The sequence below is a fragment of the Pinus tabuliformis genome, chromosome 8 (genome assembly GCF_031772625.1).
Source record: "Pinus tabuliformis cultivar Carrire ecotype Pingquan chromosome 8, CPIR1, whole genome shotgun sequence".
NCBI lineage: Eukaryota > Viridiplantae > Streptophyta > Pinopsida > Pinales > Pinaceae > Pinus > Pinus tabuliformis.
In genome coordinates, this window is record NC_142294.1 from 11,378,370 (window position 1) to 11,405,254 (window position 26,885).

The 26,885-nt window shown below is 40.4% G+C and overlaps 1 protein-coding gene across 1 annotated transcript in view; it reads right to left on the reverse strand.

Annotated features, from left to right (window-relative positions):
- The window catches only part of LOC149233914 (ARM repeat superfamily protein), a 524,198-nt gene that overhangs the window by 423,107 nt on the left and 74,206 nt on the right, over positions 1 to 26,885 (reverse strand). The window contains exon 8 of the mRNA XM_089371682.1: positions 10,023 to 10,175. Within this exon, the coding sequence (XP_089227808.1) occupies positions 10,023 to 10,175 (153 nt within the window). The remainder of the gene's footprint in view (positions 1 to 10,022; positions 10,176 to 26,885) is intronic.

Here is a 26,885-nt window from a genome sequence, read left to right on the forward strand (position 1 = left end):
TTTTATGAGAAATTCGAAAATTCCTCAAAAATAAATATTTTCAATAGTGGAGATTAAAAGATCATCAAAAATTTATCAACGGTCGAGATTATTTTGACGAGGATCAAGCCAACTAGCCGTTATTTTCCCTTGAAGGATTTATCTATAAATTAGAAGTCATTTTGCTTCTCAGGTCAAGGATGAGATTTCTGACTCTGATTTATGCAATTTTATAACGCTGGTATTAATCCACTGATATGTCGGGACCATTTGAATTTCATAATAAAAAGGCTTTGGGGTTCAGTTCATGGTGTTCTTTGTCCGATGATTTGTGATATGTGTTGGTTGTGTGCTTTCCTATATTGTGCTTAAATTTTTTATAAACTTGTTTATTCATTTGTCGGTGATAAGAACATTCTATTGGTAGATTTTGTGTCTGTCTTAAGTGGTCTAATTCACCATATGTTTGACAAGTTTGCTTGAAGAAATATATAGAGTTTGTAGGTACACCAACCCTTGGGCTCCAAGTTCACAGACTTTGGAGGAGCACTGACCTTGTTTGGGCTTTGGGTATTTTGGTATATTTTTCTTACTTCGCTAAGGCTATGGGCAATACCATAACTTTCGAAGCACATTTGATCTATATAGAGTTTGTAGGTACACCGACCCTTGGGCTCCAAGTTCACGGACTTTGGAGGAGAGCCGACCTTGTTTGGGCTCTGAGTATTTTTGTATATTTTTCTTACTTCGCTAAGGCTATGGGCAATACCATAACTTTCGAAACACATTTGATCTATTGTCAATATTCATCGTTTAAAAAATTATTTCTCAAAAATATTTTATTTTCACAAGCATTGTATATTTGTATATATCTTGTAAATATATTTTTTGTAAAATAATTTCTTGTAAAATATTTCCTAACCCTTGTTTTGCAGTTACTGGGGTTTGGGATTTATTTTCTTGAATTTTGTATATATTGGGGTTTTCGGTATTTTTGTGCAGGTAAGGTCCAAGCTATTCAAGAACATTTGTTGGGGTTTTGAGCTAGATCTAGGCCCTTGAGGGTAAGACCTAGTCTCCATTTCATTTGCAGGGCAGCATTGAAGAATTTTTCAGTGAAATTGAAAAAAATTGAAGATCTGAAGTGGAATAAAAATTTTGTGAGGGTGAGCCCATGGGGCTTTGGATTGATGGTGAATGGGTGCATTGTTAAGGCACTCCGTGTGATAGGTCATTGGTTCAAATCCCCCATGGGTCTTACCTACCAAAAAAAAAAAAAATTGTGCGGGTTTGCGAAATTTTTTAGGGCCTCAAGGCCCAACGTCAAGCCTTAAGCCCTAGCCGCTATCTTGTTTGGCCTAGTTGCAGCCCTAAAAGGACCATGGCCTACTCTTTAGGCCTTGCCGCAAACCCTTAAGGGCCTCCCTCCTCATCCGCTAGCCCTTATCCCTCCTCTTCTCACCTCTGTCAGTCCTCTTTATCCCTCTGCTCTCTCCTCCCTCATCCTTCTGCTCTTGGCCTCTACTTCACGCCTTGCTGTGAGACAAAACAGGCCTCTCGGCCCTCCCTTTCGCCAAGCAGCAACCCTTCTAGAGCCTATCGTGAGCCTTATTGGCTCTTTCACTCAAGTCGCAGGCCTACAAGGACTTGTCTGCCTCTGTCATGGGCTCCCTTAGCCTCTCTCCAGCCCTTGGCAACCTCCTTCCCCTAGCTGCTAGCCTCATTAGGTTAGTTGTTGCCTCATCTTGGCTTCTAGCCTTGCTCCTTGTCCATACTTGTGTCATTTTTCATTTATGTTTGGGTTATCTCTGATATTTTGCTTCTAACATTGGCTGTTTGCAGAGATTTTGGATGATTTTGGTGATTGCAAATAGCTCCCCCGGTGGGAAAGTTTAGAGCAAAAGGACTACTCTTCTTCTAGGCCTAGAGCCTAAGTGGTTTGCCCTCAAAACCTTTGATCTCCTCACTATTTTGCTACAGACCTCTGATCTTTTCCTAACACTGGTAAAAAAATTATTTAAGCACCCTAAAAATCATTCATGAGTTGTTTAACACACTATGGAATTGATTACATCGAGAGGGCATTCATTGTTTGGCTCATTTCATGGTTTATTGCTGACTGTCATAAGCTTCACAAGGTATGAAAATATATCAGTGGCATAAGCATCTCTTCATTGTTTTCTTTCTATCTCAAGTGCTCTAATCTAACCCAAAAGGAAGTGGTAAATTTAGCATTGTTTTGGCACATTTGTCATTGATTGATTCATCTGTCCTAAAAGTATAATAGTTTCTCATTGAATGTGATTGGAACACAAATAATATAAGGCTTTTATTTGTTTATGCTCATAAAATAATAATTGCTCAATGAGGAAGAAATTGAATACATTGTTTACATTAAATTTCCTAAAAGTGGTTTAACAATTGGTGAAGTATTTCAAGTGCTAAGAAGAAACTAATACATTGTTGTTTCTTGTGAGTTGTTTAAGCTTCATAGTTTCAAATCTTTGCACTAATAAGTGTTAGTTTTTGGTAGCATCGGATGTGCTCTAGCCATGAAAATTGGTGGAGAGGCTAAGGCACGTTAGTTCTAAAGAACCCAGAAACAGTTTGGTTAAATTTCGCCCGGATTGTATTTTATTAAAATAACTAATATTTTTAATGGGGTTCCTAAGTCTAAACTTGGGAAAATTAAAGTGTTAATGGGTATTAATCAAAATATGGGTGAGAATGATCTAGAAGGCGGATCAAATCATGTTTTAATCTTAGCCGTTGATTAGAGACTTAATCTCCTCATTGAAGTCTCAACGAGAAAAGTATTAAAAGGAGGCTTGGGGTTCATTTAGAAACACACATAGAGAGAACATATTGATCTAGAGTTCGATTTCTGGGGCTAGGTGATCAGTTGCAGCAGAGGGGCAGGGATAGTTCGGGAGTACTGACAAAGAGGCAGAGAGAAGCTATCAGAAGCAACGCAGCAGCCAAGAGGACTGACGCAAGGCCAATTTGGGCCCACGCAGGCCTGACGCAGAGCTAGAAGGGCCAGAACAAAAGCAAAAGCTGCCCTCCACGCAGAAAGTCGGAACTGTCGGGGAACCGCCGGAACAGCCGGGAAGGTTAACGCAAAAGGCAGAAGAGATAGCGCAGAGCTGACGTAGAGCGCAGAGGTAGTCGAGGTTAGCTATTTTTACTGTCGGATCAGCCGGAATATGTTGGGTGAAGTGAGGTAAAACTCAATCAGTTTTTCCGCCATTGTATTTCTCTATCACTGGATTGTCGGGAGGGCATCCAGCCATTGTATTCAGAATTACTACTTAATAATAGAAAACCCTCAGAGGAGCTGCACCGGTTTTCCTGCATTGGGTTTTTCCGAGGACTATTTTATCCAAAAATAATTGTCCTATGTATCTTGTTCTTTGCTCAATTTTCTGTTTCATGTAATCAAATATTAAAATAGTGTAGGTTGTGGAAGTAATTTGCTTCAGTATTCATAGAATAACTTGATGAATGTATATTAAAATCAAGTAGGTGAAGTAGATTTAGATTTGTTGCAGTAGGGGTTCCTTGAGAAATAGGAATTTTCACATGGTATCAAAGGATTGATTTTGAAACGGGAAGAGCAAATCCAACGCTCAGCAAAGAGGCCAAAAGCTGCACTTGGCAGCAATTTGAATCCCTTTGAAGGAATTGCGCAGTCCTTGCCGGGAAGCAGAGATTCAAAGGAAATGTCTCTCTGAGAGATTCGACAGAGAGTTACGATTTCCAATTCGTGAGCTTGCAAAGGCAGAGGGAGTGACACAAAGCCTCAACACAGTGCTTAAAGGGCGCAGTTTCTGCCAGGGCAGAAATCCGCCAGAAAAGAGCAAAGACAAATAGAAGGGGAAGTTTCTCCTAAGAGAACTTCTTGCCAAAAAGTTCGAATTTCTCACTTGCTGAGCAGCTAAGCAGTGCTGAGCAGTGACTAGAGGAGTCAGTTCGACAATTGGGTGAGATGGCATCGCATGGGCTCAGAGATCAAGATAGGTTGGAAGGAGCTTCCAACTATGTCATACGGAAGACCAAATCTTAGCTGTTCTGGAAGAGTACGATCTCGAAGCCTGCGTCAAGAGTGTTGTGGATGTTCCTATTGACAATGATCAAAAGAAGAAGTACAAGGCCGAGCAGGGGAAGGCGAAGAGGTTCATACTCGATGGAGTTCGGGATCATGCGGTCTCACACTTGCAGGGCAAGAATACAGCCCGAGAGATGTGGTAAGCTTTGTCTTCACTGTATGAAGGTTCTTCCGAACAACAGAAGATGTACCTAGAACAAAAGTTGCAACGGACATTGATGCAAAAGGGAGAAGGGGTTAACTCCTATCTTCAATATCTTCAGGACACCAGAGACCAGCTTGCTGCAGTTGGGTCTACTCCTCAATCTACCGCGATGGTTAGGACAGCCCTGAATGGAGTCTCGGATGAATGGAAAGTCTTCGTCCAAAGCTTATTGGGCAAGGAAAAACTACCTTCATGGGAGGAGATGTGTGCATCTCTTCAACAGGAAGAATTAAGGAGGGATCTGATTAAGGTCAACCTCAATGGCAGCAATGGGAGTGGCACGAAGACCAAGGAGGAGGAGAAGAATGCAGCTCTAGCATCAAAGGGACAGCAAAAGCAGAAGCGAAAGAAGGACATTTTCAAGGTGAAATGTTTCAGATGTGGCGAGAAGGGCCACTTTGCATTCTAGTGTCCTTTGAAGCAAAAGGATAAGGATGAGAAACATGATCCTAAGGTTGCTCCAACAAAGATTAATGAAGATGAGTTTGCCATGAGTGCCCACCCATCTCTAGGAGGGAAATGGGGAGATATTGAGCTGTAGTCGAGAGGACTTCATGTGGGCAAGATCCCTGAGGAGTCCACCTCTTGGATCAATTCCTTGTTACGAGAGCCCAAGATTCAGTAATAGCAAGATGGACTTAGTGTCAGATGATGCAGTGGATTGTTTGGAGAGACAGATGCAGTAGCTGGAGATCAGAGACTGATCAGCACAGAGCAAGGTTGGCAACAGTGTAGTTGGCATGGTGCAGAAGTCAACAGCAACGCAGAAGATTCAGAGGGTCAGAGACTAGAGCAGTCATATTCCAACATTCATGGTATTAAGTTGAATACAGATAAGTTCAGTTAATTTTGGATGTTTTTCAGCTGCTTCTCTCAGCAACTGAGTTGCAGTACGAATGCAGTGTTAGCAGTGGCAGTGCTAGCAGCATAGCAGATGCAGCAATTGAGAGGGAGTTGTAGTACAGATGCAGCAGTGGCAGTGGCAGTGTCATGGGCAGCAGTACACTAGCAACAGCAGCACAGTGTCGGTGGCAGCATAGTGTTTGTGGCAGCAACAGTGCAGAAAGGAGATGCTTCGGAGATAAGCAACATGCAGTTGGACATTGTTGCTAGAGCACTTTCGTCGCTAAGAGGGAGTGTTAGTTTTTGGTAGCATCGGATGTGCTCTAGCCATGAAAATTCGTGGAGAGGCTAAGGCCCATTAGTTCTAAAGAACCCAGAAACCGTTTGGTGAAATTTCACCCAAATTGTATTTTATTAAAATAATTAATATTTTTTAATGGGGTTCCTAAGTCTAAACTTAGGAAAATTAAAATATTGATGGGTATTAATCAAAATATGGGTGAGAATGATCTAGAAGGCAGATCAAGTCATGTTTTAATCTTAGTTGTTGATTAGAGACTTAATCTTGGTCGTTGAAGTCTCAATGAGAAAAGTATAAGAAGGAGGCTTGGGGTTCATTTAGAAACACACACGGAGTGAACAAATTGATCTGGAGTTCAATTTTTGGGGCTAAGCAGCTGAGAAATTCGAACTACAGTTGCAGTAGAGGGGCAGGGATAGTTCGAGAGCACTGACAGAGAGGTAGAGAGAAGCTACTGGAAGTAGCGCAGGAGCCAAGAAGACTGACGCTGGGCCAATCTGGGCCCAAGCAAGCCTGACGCATAGCTAGAAGGGCCAACACAAAAGCAAAATCTGCCCTCCATGCAGAAAGTCGGAACTATCAGGGAACTGCCGAAACAGCCGGGAAGGTTGACGCAGAAGGCAGAAGAGACAGCGCAAAGCTGACACAGAGCCTGTAGGGCTGACGCAGGGCCAGCGCAGAGGTAGTCGGGGTTAGCCAGTTTTGTTGTCGAATCAGCTAAAATCTGCCAAGTTAAGTGAGGTAAAACTCACTCAGTTTTTCCGCCATAGTATTTCTCTGTCACTGGATTACCGGGAGGGCATCCAGGCATTATATTCAAAATTACTGCTTAATAATAGAAAACCATCAAAGCTGCTGCACCGGTTTTCCCGCATTGGGTTTTTTCGGGGACTATTTTGTCCAAAAATAACTGTCCTATGTATCTTGTTCTTTGCTCAGTTTTTTGTTTAATGTAATCAAATATTAAAATAGTGTAGGCTGCAGAAGTAATTTGCTTCAGTATTCAGAGAATAACTTTATGAATGTATATTAAAATCAAGTAGGTGAAGTAGATTCAGATTTGTTGCAGTAGGGGTTCCTTGAGGATTAGGAATTTTCACAATAAGCTCACTCTCTAAAGCACATCTACTTAAGATCTAATATCTTGTGAATTGGTTAACATTGCTCAAATTTATTGGATATTGGCATCTCTAATTGGCATTGTTGTCGCGTGAAGTGTACACCTAAGGCACAACGCTCAGAACAGGGGTTGTCACTCAATCCCTATTCAATTTGTTTAGACTCTCTCCTAGCTAAGTCAAGGGGGGTAGTCCCTAAAGGTAATGATGAAAGAGAAAACTTTTTGGAACAACAAGTTCAAGGAGATTAAGGGCAAGGCAATTAGTATTAATGTAACTTGATTATTAATTAAAGCAAGTGTGAGAGTATATGAACAATGTATATTAAGATAAATGCAATTAGGATCAATAAGGCAAATACAAGATATAAATGTAACAGAGCAGTGCCTATACAATGCTCATTGGAAATTTAGAAACTTGCAAGAAATAGATACTCAAAGTTACAATAACAACGAGGAGGCAGGAGCAGGAAGGGTGCTTTAAACCTCGAAGAAAAAACTGAGGAAAAAAAAAATACACCTAGGGACTGGGGAAAGCCTCGAACAATCAAGTTGAAGCACTCTCGCTATGGCAAGGCTTGAAGATTAATATCTCCAAAGGCATTAGGAAACTGATTATTGTCAGTGACTCAATGGTGGTAATTCAAAAGTGCACAAGGCTCTCCAGGAACGAGCATCTTATTGATTCTGATCCCTCTCCTTTGATTATAAGGATAATGAATCTTCTCAGTAACTTAGAGGAATACAATTTTTTTCATGTTAAAAGGGAAAATAACCATGAGGCAGACCTTCAAGCCAACAAGGGCGCGGCATTTGTCACAAAGATTTAAGGTCAAACATAGATTGCTAACTAGAACTTCATTGAGCTACCAAATCAAAAATAAGATCTAATCTCCAATAATTTCACTGGCACGAGCATGAACATTGAAAACTCTCACGCTTCCTAATTTCTCGTCCATGATCTATGGTGGCTACTTAGATGGCCATATCAATCTTTGTTTTAAGTAAATTTTTGTACATTAGAAATATATAATATTTTCCCTTGATAGAACTGTGGAAGTAGATATAACCATCGACCTTGTCCATTTTTAATTAATGCGAGCTTTAAATGAAATTGACCGAAAAGTCAAGTAAGTTTATATTTGATGAAGTCGTATTGGACCTTAAGACAATTGTGTTCAAGGGCTTTCTGTTTCAACCAAAACACACAAAGGGAAACATCAACGCCTTTGCTTTGGAGCCTGGGGATTGCAATGTGCATACGAACTCAAAAAGTTGATTTTGTAGCATGCTCCTGCCCCAAAATAGCTCCTTCGAATGCCAGTCACAAAATAAAATTTATGCCCAGAATTTTCATCAAAACTTCGACCTACTTAAGATAGAATTGACTGCTTCGGGCCGCAAGAAATTCTATTCAAGGATATGCGAATTGCTTACCTCAAAATTACATGTGCCTCAACTAGCGAAACTCACATAGAATGTATCTTAGACTCTGCCTCACTCCAGATGTACATTCTGCTCCTGGCCTCTTGTTCTCTCACGAATTAACGTCAACCATATTCACAGGGATCTTAAATGATTTGCCCACAGCACACTTCAAAAAAGGTGCTCAAAATAGCTCAGAACGAAGGTTGAATGGCCTTGGACAGATCATACCTCCAGCGAATTCTTCACATGGCATTAGATAGCTTCAGAGCCATTAACCCAATGAATAAACAAAACCCAAAATGAAGAAAAAATGATCAAGGCTTTTCTTCAAACTTTTGACCTGCACCACAGATTTTGATGACTACACAAGGGCTGCAAAGATCAATCACAAATAGGAGCGAGTTAATTCATGCCCTCTTGTGGAGGATTCGACCAACATTTATAGATGTTGCAAGGGTATCATTAAGAGAGTCGGCCTGACAAAAAAGGAGGGAAGTCAACCTTAGATTTGAAATTCAAATTTTGAATTTCAAATTTCATTTTGGAGCCAAAATCCCCAACAACCTTTAGGACGTGTTGTCCACAGATTTTGCACACCCAAAACTAGTGGGAAAAATCGTCAACCCCACAAGGTGAGTTCTTTGTGGCAATGCTCAGAGAAGGGGTTGTCGCCTATTCCCAACGCTCTTCGTCTAGGCTCTCTCCTAGCTAAGCCAAGGGGGGTAGACCCCAAGAAATTTGCTAAAGATAAGTTCTAGGAGATTATGATGTTAATTAAACCAATTAAGTATTCACCATTCAAATAACTTTAAATGAAATTGATTAGCAAGTACAAATAACTATGAGCATAAAAACATCGATGATATGGATAGATCAAATCATCAACTAGATTCAATAAGATAGATCCTACAAGGAAATTATTTGTGAGTAGCCTAGTGCCAATATTATACTTGCAAGAAATATATGCTCAAAAATGAAATCACAATACTTGCAATAAAATATATCTTTCAAGTTACAACAAGTTGCAAATATGGGAAGCTACAAAACACGTGCTAGTGAATCAAGACAAAACCACAATAGCAAAAATTATATACAACTTTGAAAGATGAGCAATTGAAAGGTAATAGAGATCGCAAGTGAATAAAAACTTGTACTTCAAAGTGAAATTGCTCAAATGCGATTCAATGACATCAAAGAAAACTTAATATGAGCATGTAAATGAAATGGGCAAGTACAAAAATATAAAATGGAAGTCTTGCAAGTAAATGTAGATGCTCACAATCCAACTTGTATGTATTTGAGAAAGAGCTTAAATGATAACCAATTACATGCAAGTGCTTAGTGAACCAAAGTTGTAGGTGAGTGTGTGAAATAAAGTGATCTTGGTTAATTTTATTAATGTCTATTCTAGGGTGTTACTTCCCCTCAATTCCTTTAACTTGGTAATATTTCTGCGTGCATGTGTGAAAATTGGTTTCATTTGTTTCTGCTGTATTTCTCCAGTTAAAAATTGAAGTTAGTGCATTTTATTTAGTGAGCTAAATTTAACATTTATTTTTAGCCAGGAAATCACTAGGAAGTAATTTGCCTTAGTACTAGGGTTAGAAAATTCACACAAGCGGGAAGAAAGTCTCCAGCTGATTTGTTTTTCAATTTCGGACCATCAAAACATATGACGAAAAAAAGAAGTTGTCTGTGAAGTTTGTCAAGGAGCCATGACAAATAAAAGTCAGAAACAGTAATTTTGAGTGATGGCATACAACACTATGTTGGAGGCCCAGGGAATGTCCAGATTAAATTGTTGGGACATAAGATCTTTATTTTTAAGAATGTTCTTTAAATACTAGGTTTAAGTAAGAATCTTCTTTCAGTTACTGAGATAATCAGGCAGAGTTCACAATTAAATGTGATTTTCAAAGGTGACAATCGCTTTATGAAAGATGAGAGAAAGCAAGTTTATTAAATGTACTCAAAATAATAAAGGAATGATGTAACAGAGGAGCAAAATTTTAGCAGTGCTGTAAGGTGCATAAATGTGTACCATATATACAATGGAAAATGCATCGTAAGGTAGCTGGAAATAGGTTTGCCGCTTGAACAGAATGGCTGAACACAGACATTAAACGGGCTTGAAGGGCAGGACTAGCAGGAGATATTCTTTCCTCTGCAGGGATTCTTTCTTCACTCGCTGTACCTACAAAATAAAACCCAACTTACTCCAGATTTCCTTCAGACATTGATAAAATACGATACATGATAATAAATTGCTGATGAACTTAATGACATTAAAGTCTACTGTAAATGTTGACACTGATTTAGCAACCATTTTACCATCCACAAAATAGAAGAATATACACTTCAATAAAGACCTTATACGCATAATCTTAATTATAGCAGTTAATGAGCAAACAAAACGCTTCAGCATAGCCTATTGTAAGAGTTCTATGAAAATTGACATACATGAAAATATAGACTCTATATGAAGAGAAGAACAATGTAACTCATATTAATCAAATGCCGCAGTAAATAGATCACACAACCTAAGGTAGGTTACTTACATCTACATAAATACCCCTCTCTGATTATCTCAAGATGGATTCATTAAGTACTCTTAGATGGTTAGGTCATCGAAGCACCTAATTATAACTTTATGTCAACTTTTTTCTCCAAGGAAAACTCATCGGAAAACCAAAGGGATGCTTTTGCGGATAGCATCCCTAATCAACCCATCGGCATAGACTAGTGCAGCTAAAGCAGGGAATTATAAACAGCCAACTTTAATGTCAACTTATATTACATGGTCACTTTAATTAGTACTAACATTGGTGCCTGCCATTTGCTTGAAGATATTGTGATGAGGATTTTGGTTTGGAGATCTTGTCCTCATCTGGTGACTCCATGAAGGGAAGAAGCCCTTTTCCTTGCAGATTTTGAAGACTTATTGCTTGTAGGATTAAACAAGCAATATTGTGAAGGAATTGAAGGTTTGTCCTGTCAACCTCACTCTATCTTCTATGGTATAAGGTATGATGGTATTTTGCAAATTTCATGTTCAGATTTGAAGATCTAGAAGTAACGAAGCATATCAGAATTACAATTTGCAGCAATGGAATTATTTGTAAGCTCCACTTGATTTCTCAGGCATTCCAAGGGGCTATAAATGATGGCTATAATTCAAATTCATTTGATTCCATTGGATTATTTTATGGTTATCAAGATTCATACTTATTACATATTGAATCCTTAATTAAGGTCATGATTGAATCTCACATTGTTCATGAAGGCATTTGAATGAGAACTTTTATATGCACATTTGAGAACAAAGCAAATGATTTGTTCTATGATCTTGGTAAGGAACCTATTTATCTATTTGCAGATTTTTTGAGGTTATTCCTCAAACATTGGGATCCTCATTATGAAGATGAGGAACATGAAAAAATTATTGAAGATACCATGGAAACCATGCCTAGGGAAGAATAATCATCCACTTCATCTCCTATGGAAGATCCCTAGGTCCTCATTATGAAGATGAGGAAGATGAAAAGATTATTGAAGATATCATAGCAATCGTTCCTAAGGAAGAATAAACATCCACTTCGTCTCCTAGGGAAGATCCAGCATATGAAAAAGGCATACATGAAGAACCCACTCATGTTCCCCTTGAAGAGCAAAAACAAATCCATGATTCTATTGAAGATAGAAGGTATGAGGAAGGGTTTGATGAAGACCTTGATAGTGAGAGCATCAAGAATTCATCCATCCTCCCCAAGAAGACAAAGGTTGGGTGAGTTATACTCTTTCCCAAATTTCTGAATGATACATCATTTTCTGATTTAGAGAAAGATTGAGATTGAGATTGAGATTGATAGCAGCCATGAGATTGATACCCTCTTCTATGTTGAACAACCGATAAGATAAAAATTGTTTCCATTTTAATGGGGATCCTATCTATGACATGGATGATGAAATCTCCAAGGCCAAAAATGCAGATTTTAGGCCCCTTGGGAAGCCACATAGGATGAAAAAATTATAGAAAATTTAAAGTGTCTTTTTTGGTCATATGTGATAACTAATAGTGCAGATTTAGGGCAGCATATGGATCACCCATAGGAGAAAGCAAGCAACCATAGAAGAAACTTTTTCTCCTCATTTGTTAGCCAGCCAGCCAGCAACCATATTATGTGTTGATTTGGGGTAGCATCGGATGTGCTCTAGCAATGAAAATTGGTGGAGAGGCTAAAGCACATGAGATCTCCAAGACCCAGAAATTGTTTTGGAAAATTCCATCTAGATGAGGAGTTGTTAAAATACTTAATATTTTTTAATGGGTTCCTAAGTCTAAACTTGGGAAAACAAAAATATTAATGGGTATTAATAAGGATAAGGATGAGAAGCTTCTAAGAGACGAGGATCAAGTCTATTTTAATCTTAGTCATTGATTAGGGACTTAATCTCGGTCATTGATTCATCAACAGGAAAAGTATAAGAGAAGACTTGAGGGTCATTTGGAGACACACCAGCAGATACTCAGTATCCCAAGGAAAATCGATTTTCTCAGAGAGGAAGAAAAATCGATTTCAGAGGGAGAGTTGCAGGGTGGAGGAAGAGGGGGTGACTAGCAGTAGTCAGGAAGCTCAAAAAGGGTGACACAGGGGCTCTGAGAGACAGCGCAAAGGGAGATGCAGATCAGGGATGCAGTGGATAACGCAGTGAAGGACGAAGCAGCGCTGAGCCAAGCACGATGATGCAGGGCTAATGCAATTAAGAAAGGAAGTCCTGTAGTGTGTCAGAAAGTCTCAGAGAAAGGTCTCAGGTGTTTTCTCCCAGTGTCTTATGTAAAAACTTTTTCTAAAAGCGATTGTTGCTGAAGATTAATAAAAACCCTCCTCTGTTGCACCGGTTTTCCCTTATTCGGTTTTTCCGGGTACAATTGTCCAAAAAATAATTGTGTTAATGTGTCTGGTTCTTGTGCATATATTTGTTTCTGTATAATGGTGTGACATCTGCAATAGAATTTATTTTAATATTCACTGAAGAGATTTCATAAATAACTTATTGAGAAATAAGTAGGTAAAATAAATCAGTTGTTGCAGTAATAGAATTTATGTTTAGAAATTTTCACATGGTATCAGAGGAAAGATTCAGAGACAAGAATGGAAAATTAGTGATGGGTCAAGAGCATGATGCAAAGGCATCCACGTCAGGAGACTCGTGCAGATTTTCAAAAGAATGCAAAAGAGAGAGAAATTTCGATTTATCTATGTTGGCTTCTAGATTGGAAGAAGAAGTTGCTTGCGTAGCAAGCTCTGCATCGTCAGGGGTATGGTATATAGACAGTGGAGCCTCTTGGCATATGACAGGAATGCGGGAATGTTTCTCAAATTATCAGGAGGAAAGAATGAATTTTCAGATCACCATGGGGAATAAGGCAAAGTGTACTCCAGTAGGGAAGGGTACATAGTTTTTCAAACAAAGATAGGAGAGTGATTCCGAGCTACCAATGTGCTGCATGTGCCAGGACTGGGGATGAACTTACTTTCTGTATCTCAACTTCAAAGCAAGTGTTATGACGTTTTCTTCATTAAGGAGAAAGTATACGTCAAACACCCAAGTTGGAAAAAGAAGGTACATATCGGAATCAGAAATAACAAGTTGTACAGGTTGCAGCTAGAATCACCAATGGCACTGATAGGTAGTAATGGAGACAAGGATTTGAACGAACTATGGCACAGAAGGATGGGACATTTGCACCATGGGGCTCTGATAATTCACAATCAAACTGTAACAGGAGTTCCAAATCTTAGTACGGAACGAGATGATGTATGCAGAGGGTGTACTCTACGCAAGTATGCCAAAGCAGTGTTTCCTAGAAGTAGCAATAGGGCCAAGAGTGTACTAGCATTGATACTGTTGACCTCTACTGGTCAACTACCCATGCAGTACCCCCCCCTTTTGCTGGCAAAAAGGGGCAGCACCTGATCAGCATGTCCGTGCCATCCTGCCATCATCAGCAACTTGATCTTTTTGATTGTAAACCCAGTCTGCATGTATTAATTGTAAATAATCTTAGCAGACATGAGTCATGTATGTAATTTGCCTAGGTGGACCTAACTTTCTGATGATAATCTACGTCCCGGAAGGTTTTTCGTCTCACCGATCCACGGATCGGCAGAGTTTTCCTTCAAACCTGACCCCAAAGCCGGGATGCATTTTGTCATTAGAACTTTAGGAGAATCCTAGTGTGTTGATCTGCTAGATTATAGTTGTGTCGCAGAACTGGGTGATTTGTGAGGGTCTGTATTAAGTGAGTTTGTCCCCTTAAGATGTAAATTTGTAAAAGTCATCATGAAATGTGTCTTGAGGGTTGAAAATGTTTTAAATCCCCTCATGAGTCCTAAGTCCTAGGTCCTAGGTGATGTTTCCGAAGGCTTAGTTCGGTGATCCATAATAAAATGAATTAAAAAATTAAAAAATGAATAAAAATAATAAAAAAATTAAAAAATAGAGCAAAAACCCTAACTAATAAAATAATAATATTTTAAGTGAATGCATTTTTTAATAATAAATCGACGGATGAGATCAAGAGATGTCTTGATCCTCATCAACGGTCGAGATCATTTCAGCATGGATCACTCGAACTAGCCGTTGGAGACATTTCCTTTAAGTAGGGTGCTAGGAGTCAGTTCAGATCATCTGATCTGTGAGTCTGTACTGAAAAAGCTCTCTTGTAATCTGATTTTCTGGTTAATAAAGAAGACTTTGGGGTCCAAATCTGGCCGGTGTTACTCTCTGGAATTGCTGTGAGATGTTTATTTTTCTGCATATTTCAGTTTTCAGCCGTTAATAATAGCTTGTTTTCAGAGTATTGTGAGTACAGGTATCTTGCTCACTTGCTAGGGTTTGAATGTTGTAGGGTTTCTGGAAATAATGGCAGGTATCTCCATTATTTCCTGAGATCTAGCAGCATTCTCTCTCTCTTTGCTGATGGTTGCTTGAGATGTGCAGGAAAACCTTTCTGAAGGAAATTGTGGGCGTTTGGGGAAGTTCTAGGCTGAACCAGCCGACTCCCACAGGCTTTTCTTTGCAGAGCCCAGCTGATTTTGGCCCTGGGTTAATCATTTAAAATTTATTTCCTGTTTTGCATGAGAGATTTTCTTTCTGTTCACAGCAGAATTCAAGTTTTCTAATATTTCGAAAGTATTACTGTTGTTATTGCTAAATCTGGCATTTCAGGGGCCACAAATCTGTAAATTTATTAGCTGTCTTAGAGTTTCAAATTTTTGATCTAGGGTTTTAAATTTTGGCTTTTCACAAATTTTTCATTAGGGTTTTGTCTTTTTTGCAATCACAGGATCACCGTCAAGGTTGACACGCCGACACACTGTGCATAACCAGCAGATTTCAACGTGATGCATTCTTTGGTTGCTGGGTCTTGAGGTTCTCCGCCAGCTAAAGGAACGATTATTTTTTACGCTGGCCTTTCTCTTCATTACGCAGACGTTGGATATCAGACGCAAGCTTGCAGAAAATCATATGCTGGGTATCATTACGGCTGTATAAAAGGTTATTCCAACATCAATTTCAAGCCGCCAGCAGTGATTAACGAGTTCTGGTGAGGTGATTCACGAAATATTTGTTGAAGTTTCTCTCGTCAAGCGCCAGGAGCGTGCCAAGACCTCCCTCAATCCAGACGAGGATACCCTTCGGCTTGCTGGACATTCAAACAAATCAACGTGGGCTTCAGCAATACGCATTTCTGACTCACGCCAAGGAGGTTTCACGTTTCATCATCACAGCTAGCCATTGATGGTTTGCAGACTCGGTATTCACCCTCGGCCCAGGTAAGAGTCTCTCATAAAATTGATTGCCGTCTGTTATCGTAGAAGTTATAATTTTCATCGTGCTCCAATCCTCGCCGGCAGCAGGGTTCCTCGTCTGCGTTTGCCCAGGTAAACGTATGTATCCGCAGGCAAATCGTTTTCATTAGTCATACAACATTTTTTATAGTTTGCGTAGGATTTTTTAATGTTCATGAGGTTACGTTAGATTAGGGTTCCGATTTATATCATTTTAGTTTCGTTTCATTAGTTTTAGATTTAATAATTTTTGATCATATGAAAATAAAAAATGCGATTGGCCTTTTAATGTAGATTTTTAATATTCGTATGGTGTGTTTTATATAGATTTTAATTAATGTTCAAACTTAGCTTTTGTTAGACTTTACCCTTATTAGATTTTATTTCTTTTTAATATAGTTACGTATTTCATTTCTTTTTTTTAGATTTTAATTCTTTTCTTTTAGGTTTAGTTTCGTTTTTGTTAAATTTAAATTTATAAAAAATCAAAAGAAAAAAAATATATATATTTGTGTTTTTTTTTTAGAATCTAGATTTAGTTAGAATTCATTTTAGGTTTTGTTTTTTTTTTTTTTTTTTTTTTTTTTTTTTTTTATTTAGTCTTTTAAATTTTGCTTTCAAATAAACAAAAAAAAAAAAAAATATTGTCGAAAATCAGTTTTGCCAGATCCAGTCATTTTCGGGATTTATCATCTTTCATGCTGAGATCTAAAATTTTCAAGTCGAGATGCGAATATGATATCTAGTTAACAATTCATGATTCTCGTGGTGGTTTAAGGCTTTCATCTTTTCAAAATTTTCAGTTGCTGGATATCGTTTTGGTCATTTTAAGAGCATTGTGATTTAGCTGATGACAAATGATTGCTGTTCACGATTTACGTTTCTATATCATCTAACAAGTAATCATCTTAACTATAATCTCTTAAGGCACTGGTCTGCTAAATTAATTAAATCTTTTTAGTGCTTATCTTAAATCGTATCTCGTGTCTCCCAACCAACTGGTTGACAGTTGGTCTCATCATCTCGCAGGGACTACCCCCCTTAGCCGCGGGAGACAGGCTTAAACGGAGGGATCGGGGATCAGAGTGACACCCCCCGGTCTGAGCGTTGTCGTGTCAATCCGCGCGACAACAGATACACTCAAACATCTACAGACCGATGTCCACAAAAGCTCTTAGTGGTGTCGAATACTTCGTCACCTTCATCGATGACCACTCCAGGAAGACTTGGATTTATTTTCTGAAAACCAAGGATGAGGTTTTCGGTCAATTCAAAGAGTTCAAGGCTCTAGTGGAGAATCTGACAGGAAATAAAATAAAAGTGTTGCGCTCAGATAATGGTGGAGACTATGTCGACAAGGACTTCATCGATTTTTGCGTTAGGTAAGGCATCATAAGATAGTGGACAGCTCCCTACAATCCGGAGCATAATGGAGTAGCAGAAAGGAAGAATAGGACTATTATGGAAGCAGCTAGGGCTATGATGTATGATCAGGATATGCGGGCTATGATGTATGATCAGGATATGCCAAAATTCTTGTGGGCAGAAGCAAGCAGAACGGCAATCTATGTCCAGAATAGAACTCCTTATACGGCATTGGGCAAGATTACTCCAGAACAGGTCTTCATTGGGAAGACACCTGAAATCAGTCATTTTAGGATATTTGGGAGTTTAGCATATTGTCGTATACCCGAGGAGAAAAGGAAAATGTTAGATCACACTGCAGAGAAAGGATATCTTGTGGGACATAGCGAGAATGCTAAGGCATATAGAATCTATCTTCCAAGGAGCAAGAATGTAGTAGTTCGGCGAAATGTGAAGTTCATGGAGGATAGGGCCTTCAGAAAATCTCGAGAAATGCCTTCCGAGGAGCAAACAAAAGATAAGTCATTGGTCAAACCACTTCAACCAGCAGAAGCCAGTACCAGAAATTCTCCCTCGGAACAAGAGGAATCATAGGAAGAGGAAGAGCTAACAGATATACCCACTACCAGAACAAGAACGAGCCAAGAACTCCTACAGATTCTACAAGATGCAAAAGATTTCATTGGTGCACCCAGGAACAGTAAAAGGGAGTGAAGACAGCCAGACAAATATCAGGCCTTAGTAGCTCAGGTTGGGGAACCTTCCAGTTTTCAGGAGGTTGTTCAGGATCAAGTTTGGATGGATGAGATGGTGGAGGAATACAACTCTATAATGGTGAATGATGTTTGGGAAGTTGTACCTAGGCCTCAGAACAAATCAGTGGTAGGTTCGAGATAGATCTACAAAATCAAATACGCTACAGAAGGCAGTGAGGAAAAATACAAAGCCAAGTTTGTGGCCAAGGGGTATGCTCAGAAGGAAGGAATAGACTACGAAGAGACCTTCACCCCAACAGCCATTATACATCTATTAGAACCGTGATATCTCTTGCAGCACAGATGGGGTGGGAGATTCATCAGATGGATGTCAAAACGGCATTCTTGAACGGGGTGATAGAAGAGGAAGTATACATTGACATTCAGAAGGCTTTGAGACACATGAGAAGAAATCTCATGTATGCAGATTGAAGAAAGCCTTGTATGGGCTCAAACAGGCACCTCAAGCATGGTATGGTCGAATTGATGGCTACTTGAAGAAGATGGGGTTCGTCAAGAGTGATGCAGATCCCAATCTCTACTATCTGGTTGTCGAAAATGAGCCTCTAGTCCTAGTATTATATGTGGATGATCTCTTCCTGACAGGATCATCAAGGCTCATCGAGGACTGCAAGAAGAATCTAGCCATAGAATTCGACATGAAGGATTTGGAACAGATGCATTATTTCCTAGGGTTGGATGTTTGGCAGCAAAAGGGTGAGATCTTCCTTAGACAAGGGAGATATGCTACAGAAGTCCTGAAGAGATTTAGGATGCAGGATTGTAGGCCTATGGCTACTCCAATGATCACCAACTAGAAGAAAATTGATGCATCAAAATACAAAGATGTTGATCCCACCTTATATAGGCAACTCATAGGATCCCTGATGTATCTGGTGAATACCAGACCAGACATTTGTTACGCTGTCAATACCCTCATTTAGTTCATGGTGGAACCGAAGAGGGTGCATTGGACAGCAACCAAACATGTTCTCAAATATATATATATATATATAGGGAGCAGTCGAGTATGGACTCTTATACACCAGAAGTAATGATATCAGACTGAGTGGGTTCACTGATGCAAATTGGGCTAGAAGTTCAGTAGATCAGAAAAGTACCTTTGGGTATTGTTTCAACATTGGATCGGGGATGACCTCCTGGTGCAGTAGGAAACAGAAATCCGTAGCTCTGAGCTCAGTTGAAGCAGAAAATTGCTTGTGAACCTATTTAGAAGAAGGATGGAGGCGACCAAGATCATGTGTGATAATCAGAGTTAAATTGAGCTCTCTGAGAATCCAGTATTTCATGATCGGTCAAAGCACATTGACATTCGGTGTCACTTTGTCAAAGACTGTGTCCAACGAGGAGTTGTATAGTTGAGCTACACTCCTACAAGAGAATAGGTGGCGGACATCCTTACCAAGGCCCTTGGAAGAACAAAGTTCGTTTATTTCAGGGAGAAGATGGGGATGATAAAGAATCCATTTCAATAGCAGAAATGGATATGTGTCAGGTGTTGCAGTGCAGCAGTTAGCAGTGCTATGGGCAGCATGATGCAGCATTTGAGAGAGAGTTGCAGTGCAGATGCAGTGTTGGGAGGAAGGACCAGCAGCAGCACGGATGCAGAGGGAGCTGCAATACAGATGTAGCAGTGGCAGTGGTGGAAGCCATGGGCAGCAGTACAAGAGGCAACAGTGCAGAGGATGTTGGGCAGCAGGCCAAGCATCAGCACAGGTACCGGTGTCGGATGATCAGGGTAATGTTCAGTGGTGGAGCATTACTAGAGCACATTCCTTGCTAAGAGGGAGTGTTGATTTGGGGTAGCATCAGATGTGCTCTAGCCATGAAAATTGGTGGAGAGGCTAAAGCACATGAGATCTCCAAGACCCAGAAATTGTTTTGGAAAATCCATCCGAATGAGGAGTTATTAAAATAATTAATATTTTTTAACGGGTTCCTAAGTCTAAACTTAGAAAAGTAAAAATATTAATGGGTATTAATAAGGATAAGGATGACAAGCTTCTAAGAGACAAGGATCAAGTCTATTTTAATCCTAGCCATTGATTAGGGACTTAATCTCAGCCGTTGATTCATCGACAGGGAAAGTATAAGAGAAGACTTGAGGGTCATTTGGAGACACACCAGCAGATACTCAGTATCCCAAGGAAAATCGATTTTCTCAAAGAGGAAGAAAAATCGATTTCAAAGGGAGAGTTGCAGGGTGGAGGAAGAGGGGGTGACTAGCAGCAGTCAAGAAGCTCAGAAAGGCTGACGTAGGGGCTCTGAGAGACAGCGCAGAGGGAGACGCAGATCAAGGACGCAGTGGATGACACAGTGAAGGACGGAGCAGCGCAGAGCCAAGCAGGATGACGCAGTTAAGAAAGGAAGTACTCCAAAGTGTCAGAAAGTCTCAGAGAAACGTCTCAAGTGTTTTCTCCCAGTGTCTATGTAAAACCTTTCTGTAAAAGTGATTGTTGTTGAAGATTAATAAAAACCCTCCTCTGTTGCACTGGTTTTCCCGCATTGGGTTTTTCTAGGGACAATTGTCTAAAAATAATTGCATTAATGTGTCTGATTCTTGTGCATATATTTGTTTTTGTATAATGGTGTGACATCTGCAGTAGAATTTATTTTAATATTTACTGAAGGGATTTCATAAATAGCTTATTGAGAAACAAGTAGGTAAAATAAATCAGTTGCTGCAGTAATAGAATTTCTATTTAGAAATTTTCACATTATGGTCCACAGAGAGCTTTACATCAGAGCTCTCCACCTATGCTCTAATCAGTAATCTCCCAATTGGCATGCTTCTTGAAGGAAGTTGGGCCCATTTATCGAAAGGTACATTAACCATTTTTGTAATCATGTGCTTTCATTTAATGTTTTGAGGCATGCTAATATGGATCACAAGCCAAGTTGGATGATTGATCACTCTTGATTGTATTGTTGTTCCCATGCTTCACCAGGAAAGTTATATGTTGCCCCTAGTCCAATGTGACCTCCCCTAAGCTCCTCCCTTCAAGAGGGGCACTAATAGGAAGCACTGATTAAATTAGCATGCCCAATGTAATCCATACTTACACATTCCAAATTTCCCTTATTGTCCACATTCATTCTTAGGGTTGATTGTCATTTGTCATTGGGATTAGCAACTTATCTCCTCATCTTTGAGTTAGGGCTCAAAAATTTTCCCTAAGAGGTTGATGTCTCATTGAGTTCTTGATTGTCTTCCATTGTGCATATGGTTTATATGGTTTATGTTCTATCTACAATTACTTAACTTATTTTGCAGCATAATGAAGTTTTGGATTTAGGTGATTGTAATTTGTAACATTATACAAAATCATAATTTCAACAATCCTTTCTCTTCAAGAAATAGATCCAGGTTTTCCTAGAGAAGTCATTGATGAAGGTTACGAAATACTCATTACCCCTAAGAGATCTAGTAGACAACGGGTCACAAATAACTGAGTGTATCAATTGAAGCATGCCACTGGCTCTACTATCACTCCTTGGGAATGTTGTTGTTGCGAACTTCCCAAGCACGCACCCTCTAATCACATTATCATGTTCCGTGCTCAATTTTGGAACTCTTGTCACAGTCTCCCAGAGCAACCTGAGTGCTCCATGATGTAGATGTCCCATCCTCATATCCCATAGTTCTCTCAAATCTCGACTACTACTACTGCTACTACAAATCAATGCCTCTGGAGAATCGAAATGCAACTTAAACACTTTGTTGCTTCAAACCCCAATTTGTTTGACCTTCTTCCAACTCTGGTGCTTGATGTACACCTCCTGCTCCACGAAGTAGACATCATACCCCTTATCCTATAGTGCAGAAACTGAAATCAAGTTCATGACTAAACCTGGCACATACAGCACATTTATAACGTTGGTGCTCTTGCTTGACTCCCTCTTTAATGTTGATGGTATCTCTCCCGACTGGAGTACATTTAGTCTTGTTTTCTATTTGTATCTAGAAGTCCATCTCCTCTTCCTTGTAACTAGAGAAATATTCTCTAGCCCATGTCATATGTGTTGACATTCCATTGTCAATACACCAGACATTTGTGGATGTACAGCTAAAGAGGCAAGCTATGAGAGTGAATTCATCTTCCAGCTTAGAAGACAAATTCTCAATGTCCACTGAAGTCGTTGTCTAATTCCCCTTTTTTCTCCTTTCTTCGGGTTAGGATATTGGCTAACATAGTGTCCTAGCTGAGCGCAACCAAAACACTTGATCTTACTCAAATCCTTCTTCTTATTTTCTCCTTCCCGACATGATCCCTTATTGGAACCCTTCTTTGCCTTCCCTTTTCCTACAAAGGCTTTTTTTTCTTGTTCCGTCTCCAGCTTCAAAGACTTGTTGCTGCTACTAGTGCCATTGACCAAGCTGAGCCTAAGCTCCTCCAAAGGCGATCCCATCCTGGAAGTGTATCTCACCCAGAAATCACTTGGACGAACATGCTCATTCCTCGAAAAACCCATTCAGTGTTATTCACTCTAGCTCGTCATCACTTGGCTTGTCTCATCACAGCGAATTCATCTTTGGCAAGTTAAACTCGGGTGAGATAGGATACAACATCCTCACCCTTATGCATCTTGATGGTCCTTAGCTTCTCTCGGAGAATCAACTTCCTATTCTCTATAGGATTCTAGTATAGATTGACAATCTTGTCCCACATCTGCTTCGTTGTGTCCTCTACAATATGCGGAACAATGTGGTCCTGAACTCCATCAAAGATAATCCTCTTCGCTTTGGCATTCTCCTTTTTGTAGGCGATCAGTTGTTGTGGATCTATTGGTATGACAATAAGTTATAACACTCTCTGCATACTCCTTCAATCCATACTCATCCAATAAGAATGTCATTATGGCTTTCCAAACACCAAAATTGGAAGCTCCATCCAATCTGTACTGTTCTTCAAACCTACTACGGCCATCTCTAGAAATCTGGAAATATAGTGAAGCCTAAATAAATCTAGAGAATAATAAACTGGGTTATAATTTATAAACCATTGGCTTTCTTTTCCTGTGCCCTGCGCTGATTTACTCCTAAAAACCCTTTGCGATTAGATCTTCTCTGATGCCATGTGAAATTTTCTTCATAAAAGCAATTGGAATTTAAACTTCTATCTACTCAGATTATATCTTCAGAAATTTATTACGACAAATAACGATTAAATCACTACTGCAATTTTCACAAATAAATACAGGAACTAAGAAATAATGCACACACACAAAATAGATGACACCAATATTTTTGGACAAATATCCCTGGAAAAATCCCCAGTGCGGGGAAAACCAATTCTGCAGATGAGGGTTTTATTATTAATTCTTCAGCAAAATCAAGAAATACAATGAGCTTGCCTCTCACTGGCAAAGCTCTAGCATATAATATTGAAATTTCTAAATGTTACCCATTAGAAATCCCTACTACATTATCCGGTTTATTTCACCTACTTGTTTATTCCCTAACAAGTTATTTATTCATATAAAGACTGAAAATAAACACAAATGCAGCCTTAACTCGTATACAGATCAGCAGCTTAATTACTAGACAAATACGCAATGGACACCGTTATTTTTGGACAATCGTCCCCGGAAAAACCCAATGCGGGAAAACCAGTGCAACAGTTCTGAGGGTTTTATTATTATGCAGATTTCTTGAGTACAACTAGGGTGCCAAACTGGCTCACCCAACATAGATTTCTACACGGCAATAATACCTCTTCTCAGAGACAAATATTCAGCTTCTCAGCAATAGTCTGCCCCACAAAAATCCTTCGACGCTTCTCCAAGGCTCTGCGTCAACCCTGCTAGCCTTTGTGCAGCTCTAGAACCCTCTGCGTCAGCCTTCCACCTCTCTGTGTCACCTCTCTGGCCCTCTGTGTCACTCACGCAGGCCCCTCAACCTCTGTGCAGTCTCTAGCTGCCTATGCGTGGCTCCTGCTGCCTCTGCGTTGCCTCCTCAGTCACTGTGCTGACCCTCTGGCACTATCTCTGCCTCTCTGCTATGTACTCATTGCCCCTCGCTGCAACTCAAATCACTTGTTTGAATTTTCTTTGATCTGGATTTAAACAAGAACGCAATAAAACACAGAGATAACCATAAACATAGATATGCAGCGGAAATAATACTTCACTTCATTAATGTAAAACACTGAAATATGATTACAATCAGAAATGGAAATAAACCAGCTAGGGTGATGGTAGCTTATCTCTGAGAAGAGATGTGGTGGCTACATGCCTCTGAACTGTTCTAAACTGTGTTACAATGAGGCTCGAAGGCCTATTTATTGTTGAGAAACAATGGAAAACCTTTCGCATCCCGAAACCTAACCCTAGAAGATGAAACGCCAAATTGTGGGCCCCGTTTGGGTAAATTGGTACATCAATTTCCCAGGGTCGTAACTTTGGCATACGATCTTCGTTTGACGCGTACAATAGCTCGTTAGAAAGATCTATCCGAGCACTAGCACTATGGGAGGCAACATGGGTCCGCCCCAGATTTCCCAAAAAACGTCATTTAGGGCCTCAAAACGGCTCCGGAAGTTTAGGACCCGAAAAAACTGCTAAAAATAGTAAATTGTGCTACAATTTAGGAAACTGAAAAAGCTGAAAGAGACAGTTGTGGGGGTCCAAATGGGATAGGTGGGTGGTCACCAACATCCACCTAGATCATTCCTCCCCCCTCAGGAAGCAATGGTCCCCATTGCGTTGAGTTCCTCCCTGAGATGAGGAAGCTTCTGCTGAGCTGGTTCTCCAGTGAGCTGTTCTGCAATCTCTGCTGTGACCAGAAATGGTGGGAAGCATGGTCGACGATGGTCCACATTGAACACTCGGTGCAAGCGAAGGAATGGAGGAATGTTGTGCTTCCAAGCATTGTTGCTCGTAGCCTTGGTACTAGTGTAAAGACCATGTCGGAGTGGTCTGAGTTTCTGATGAGTTCTGGTAAGGCGTTCTTTCTGTAGATGTAACCAAACTTTGTTGCCCACCTGAAACTTGTGTGGTACCCTTGTGGGTGAGGAGAAGTTGTTCCTGTGTCTGGTCATGACTGTATCCCTTTGCTGCTGCTGCTGCATGGAGGAACCCTTCGTGGGGGTCATGGATGTGATGACAATCTTCCCCTTACTTTGGGAGTGAACCAGACAAATGAATTTCCTGGTCTGGGAGATGAGCTTGCTGCCTTTCTTAGCGGTGATCAAATATGTGGCAGTAGGTGGGGCTACCTCCGGTATCCTGTATAATGAATTATTCAAAGAAATAATGACAGCACGAGGCCTTGACTCATACACAGCATGTCGCCTCCACAAGTATGGTTGGCCTGGTAATACATCACAAACATCCAGAGGTGTAACATCACACAATACCTCCTCTGTGAAGGGTTTGATGCTGTAGGGAAGGCGGCATTGCTGGCGAACTTTTAGATCTCGTCCTTCATGAAGCCACCCAATACTGTACGGCTGCGAGTGCGGTGTAGTCGGTAGGCCCAACCGCTTCACGACCTCTGCTGAAATGAGGTTCTTTTGGCTGCCACTGTCGACAATGAATTGCAGCGGCAAACCCTTCACCCACATCTGTGAGTGGAAAAGGCGTTCCCCCTCTTCTGGATCTGCAGGTTCATTCTTCTGGATCTTGGCAGTGGCAACAGTGGCGCTGGGATCCGCATCAATGATCTGCTTCCCTTTGCCATTCCCCTTGTCAGGTTCCGGCTCAGGGTCAGAACATGCATCTGATTCGGAAGCCTTCAACTCGGCCACCAGCGACTGCTTGGTCCGACACTCACTTGTGTTATGAGTAGGACTCTTGTGGAACTCACCACTTTCCTGTGTCCTTCTTCGGCTTCGTGGTGTTGTTCTTTTCTTGCGGCTTCGACGGGTTGTCTTGGATCACCCCGCCTTGGCTTTGTCCTTTGGGCTTCGGATTTGCAGATCCAAAGTCTCGCTTCTTCTGTTTTAACTTTTGCTCGATTTTGACAGCGTATCGGTATGCTGTGCCGAGTGAGGAGATGTTCAAGAACCCCATCTCTTCCTGGATGTATCTGTGTAGGCAGCCGCGGTATTTGAGTACCAGATGCAGCTCAGAATCTTTGATACCCAACTGTGTGCGAAGGGTATGAAAAATGTTTGTGAACTCCGGCACATCTTGGTCTCGTCCCTGCCGCAGTGTGGTCCATTTGATGTATTTGTCCTCATAGCTTCCGACAGGGTAGTACTGCTCCTTGATGGCCTCCCGGAAGTCATTCCAAGTGGGTGCAGCTGAAAATAGTGAGCCTATACTTTCATCCTTCTGCTCGCAGTAGGTTTCCCACCAGTCCTTGACGTGGGGGGCTGCTTTGAGAAGAGCGAAAACAATCTTTTCCCGACTTGAAAATTCATGAACAGAAAAATACCCATCTAATAGATTTAAACATTTATCTACGGCATCTGCGTTTATTTGACCCTCGAAGATGGGGATTTCAAAATTAACTTGTACCTTAAACGGTGTGGCGTTTCCAGAGTACCTGTTCGAAGCCGATGCGTCGCCTCTGGGTAGCCGCTGAAGGATCTGCGCAAAGCTATCCATCATCGCGTTCCTTTGCTGCTCGAGCGCTTCTTCGAGCAAGATTTTGATAGGATCTCATGCCCCCTCGTCTTTCTTCTCATCCGCCATGGGAGGCTGTCGGGATTTGTGACGCTGGTCTTGCAAAGGTTCGACCAGTTCAAGCCCTAACTCCTTATATCCCGACCTCGTTGGGGACATGCAAAGAAAAACAGAGAAAACGCAGACCGCTCTGATACCACTGATCCGGATTTAAACAGGAACGCAATAAAACACAGAGATAACCATAAACATAGATATGCAGCGGAAATAATACTTCACTTCATTAATGTAAAACACTGAAATATGCTTACAATCAGAAATGGAAATAAACCAGCT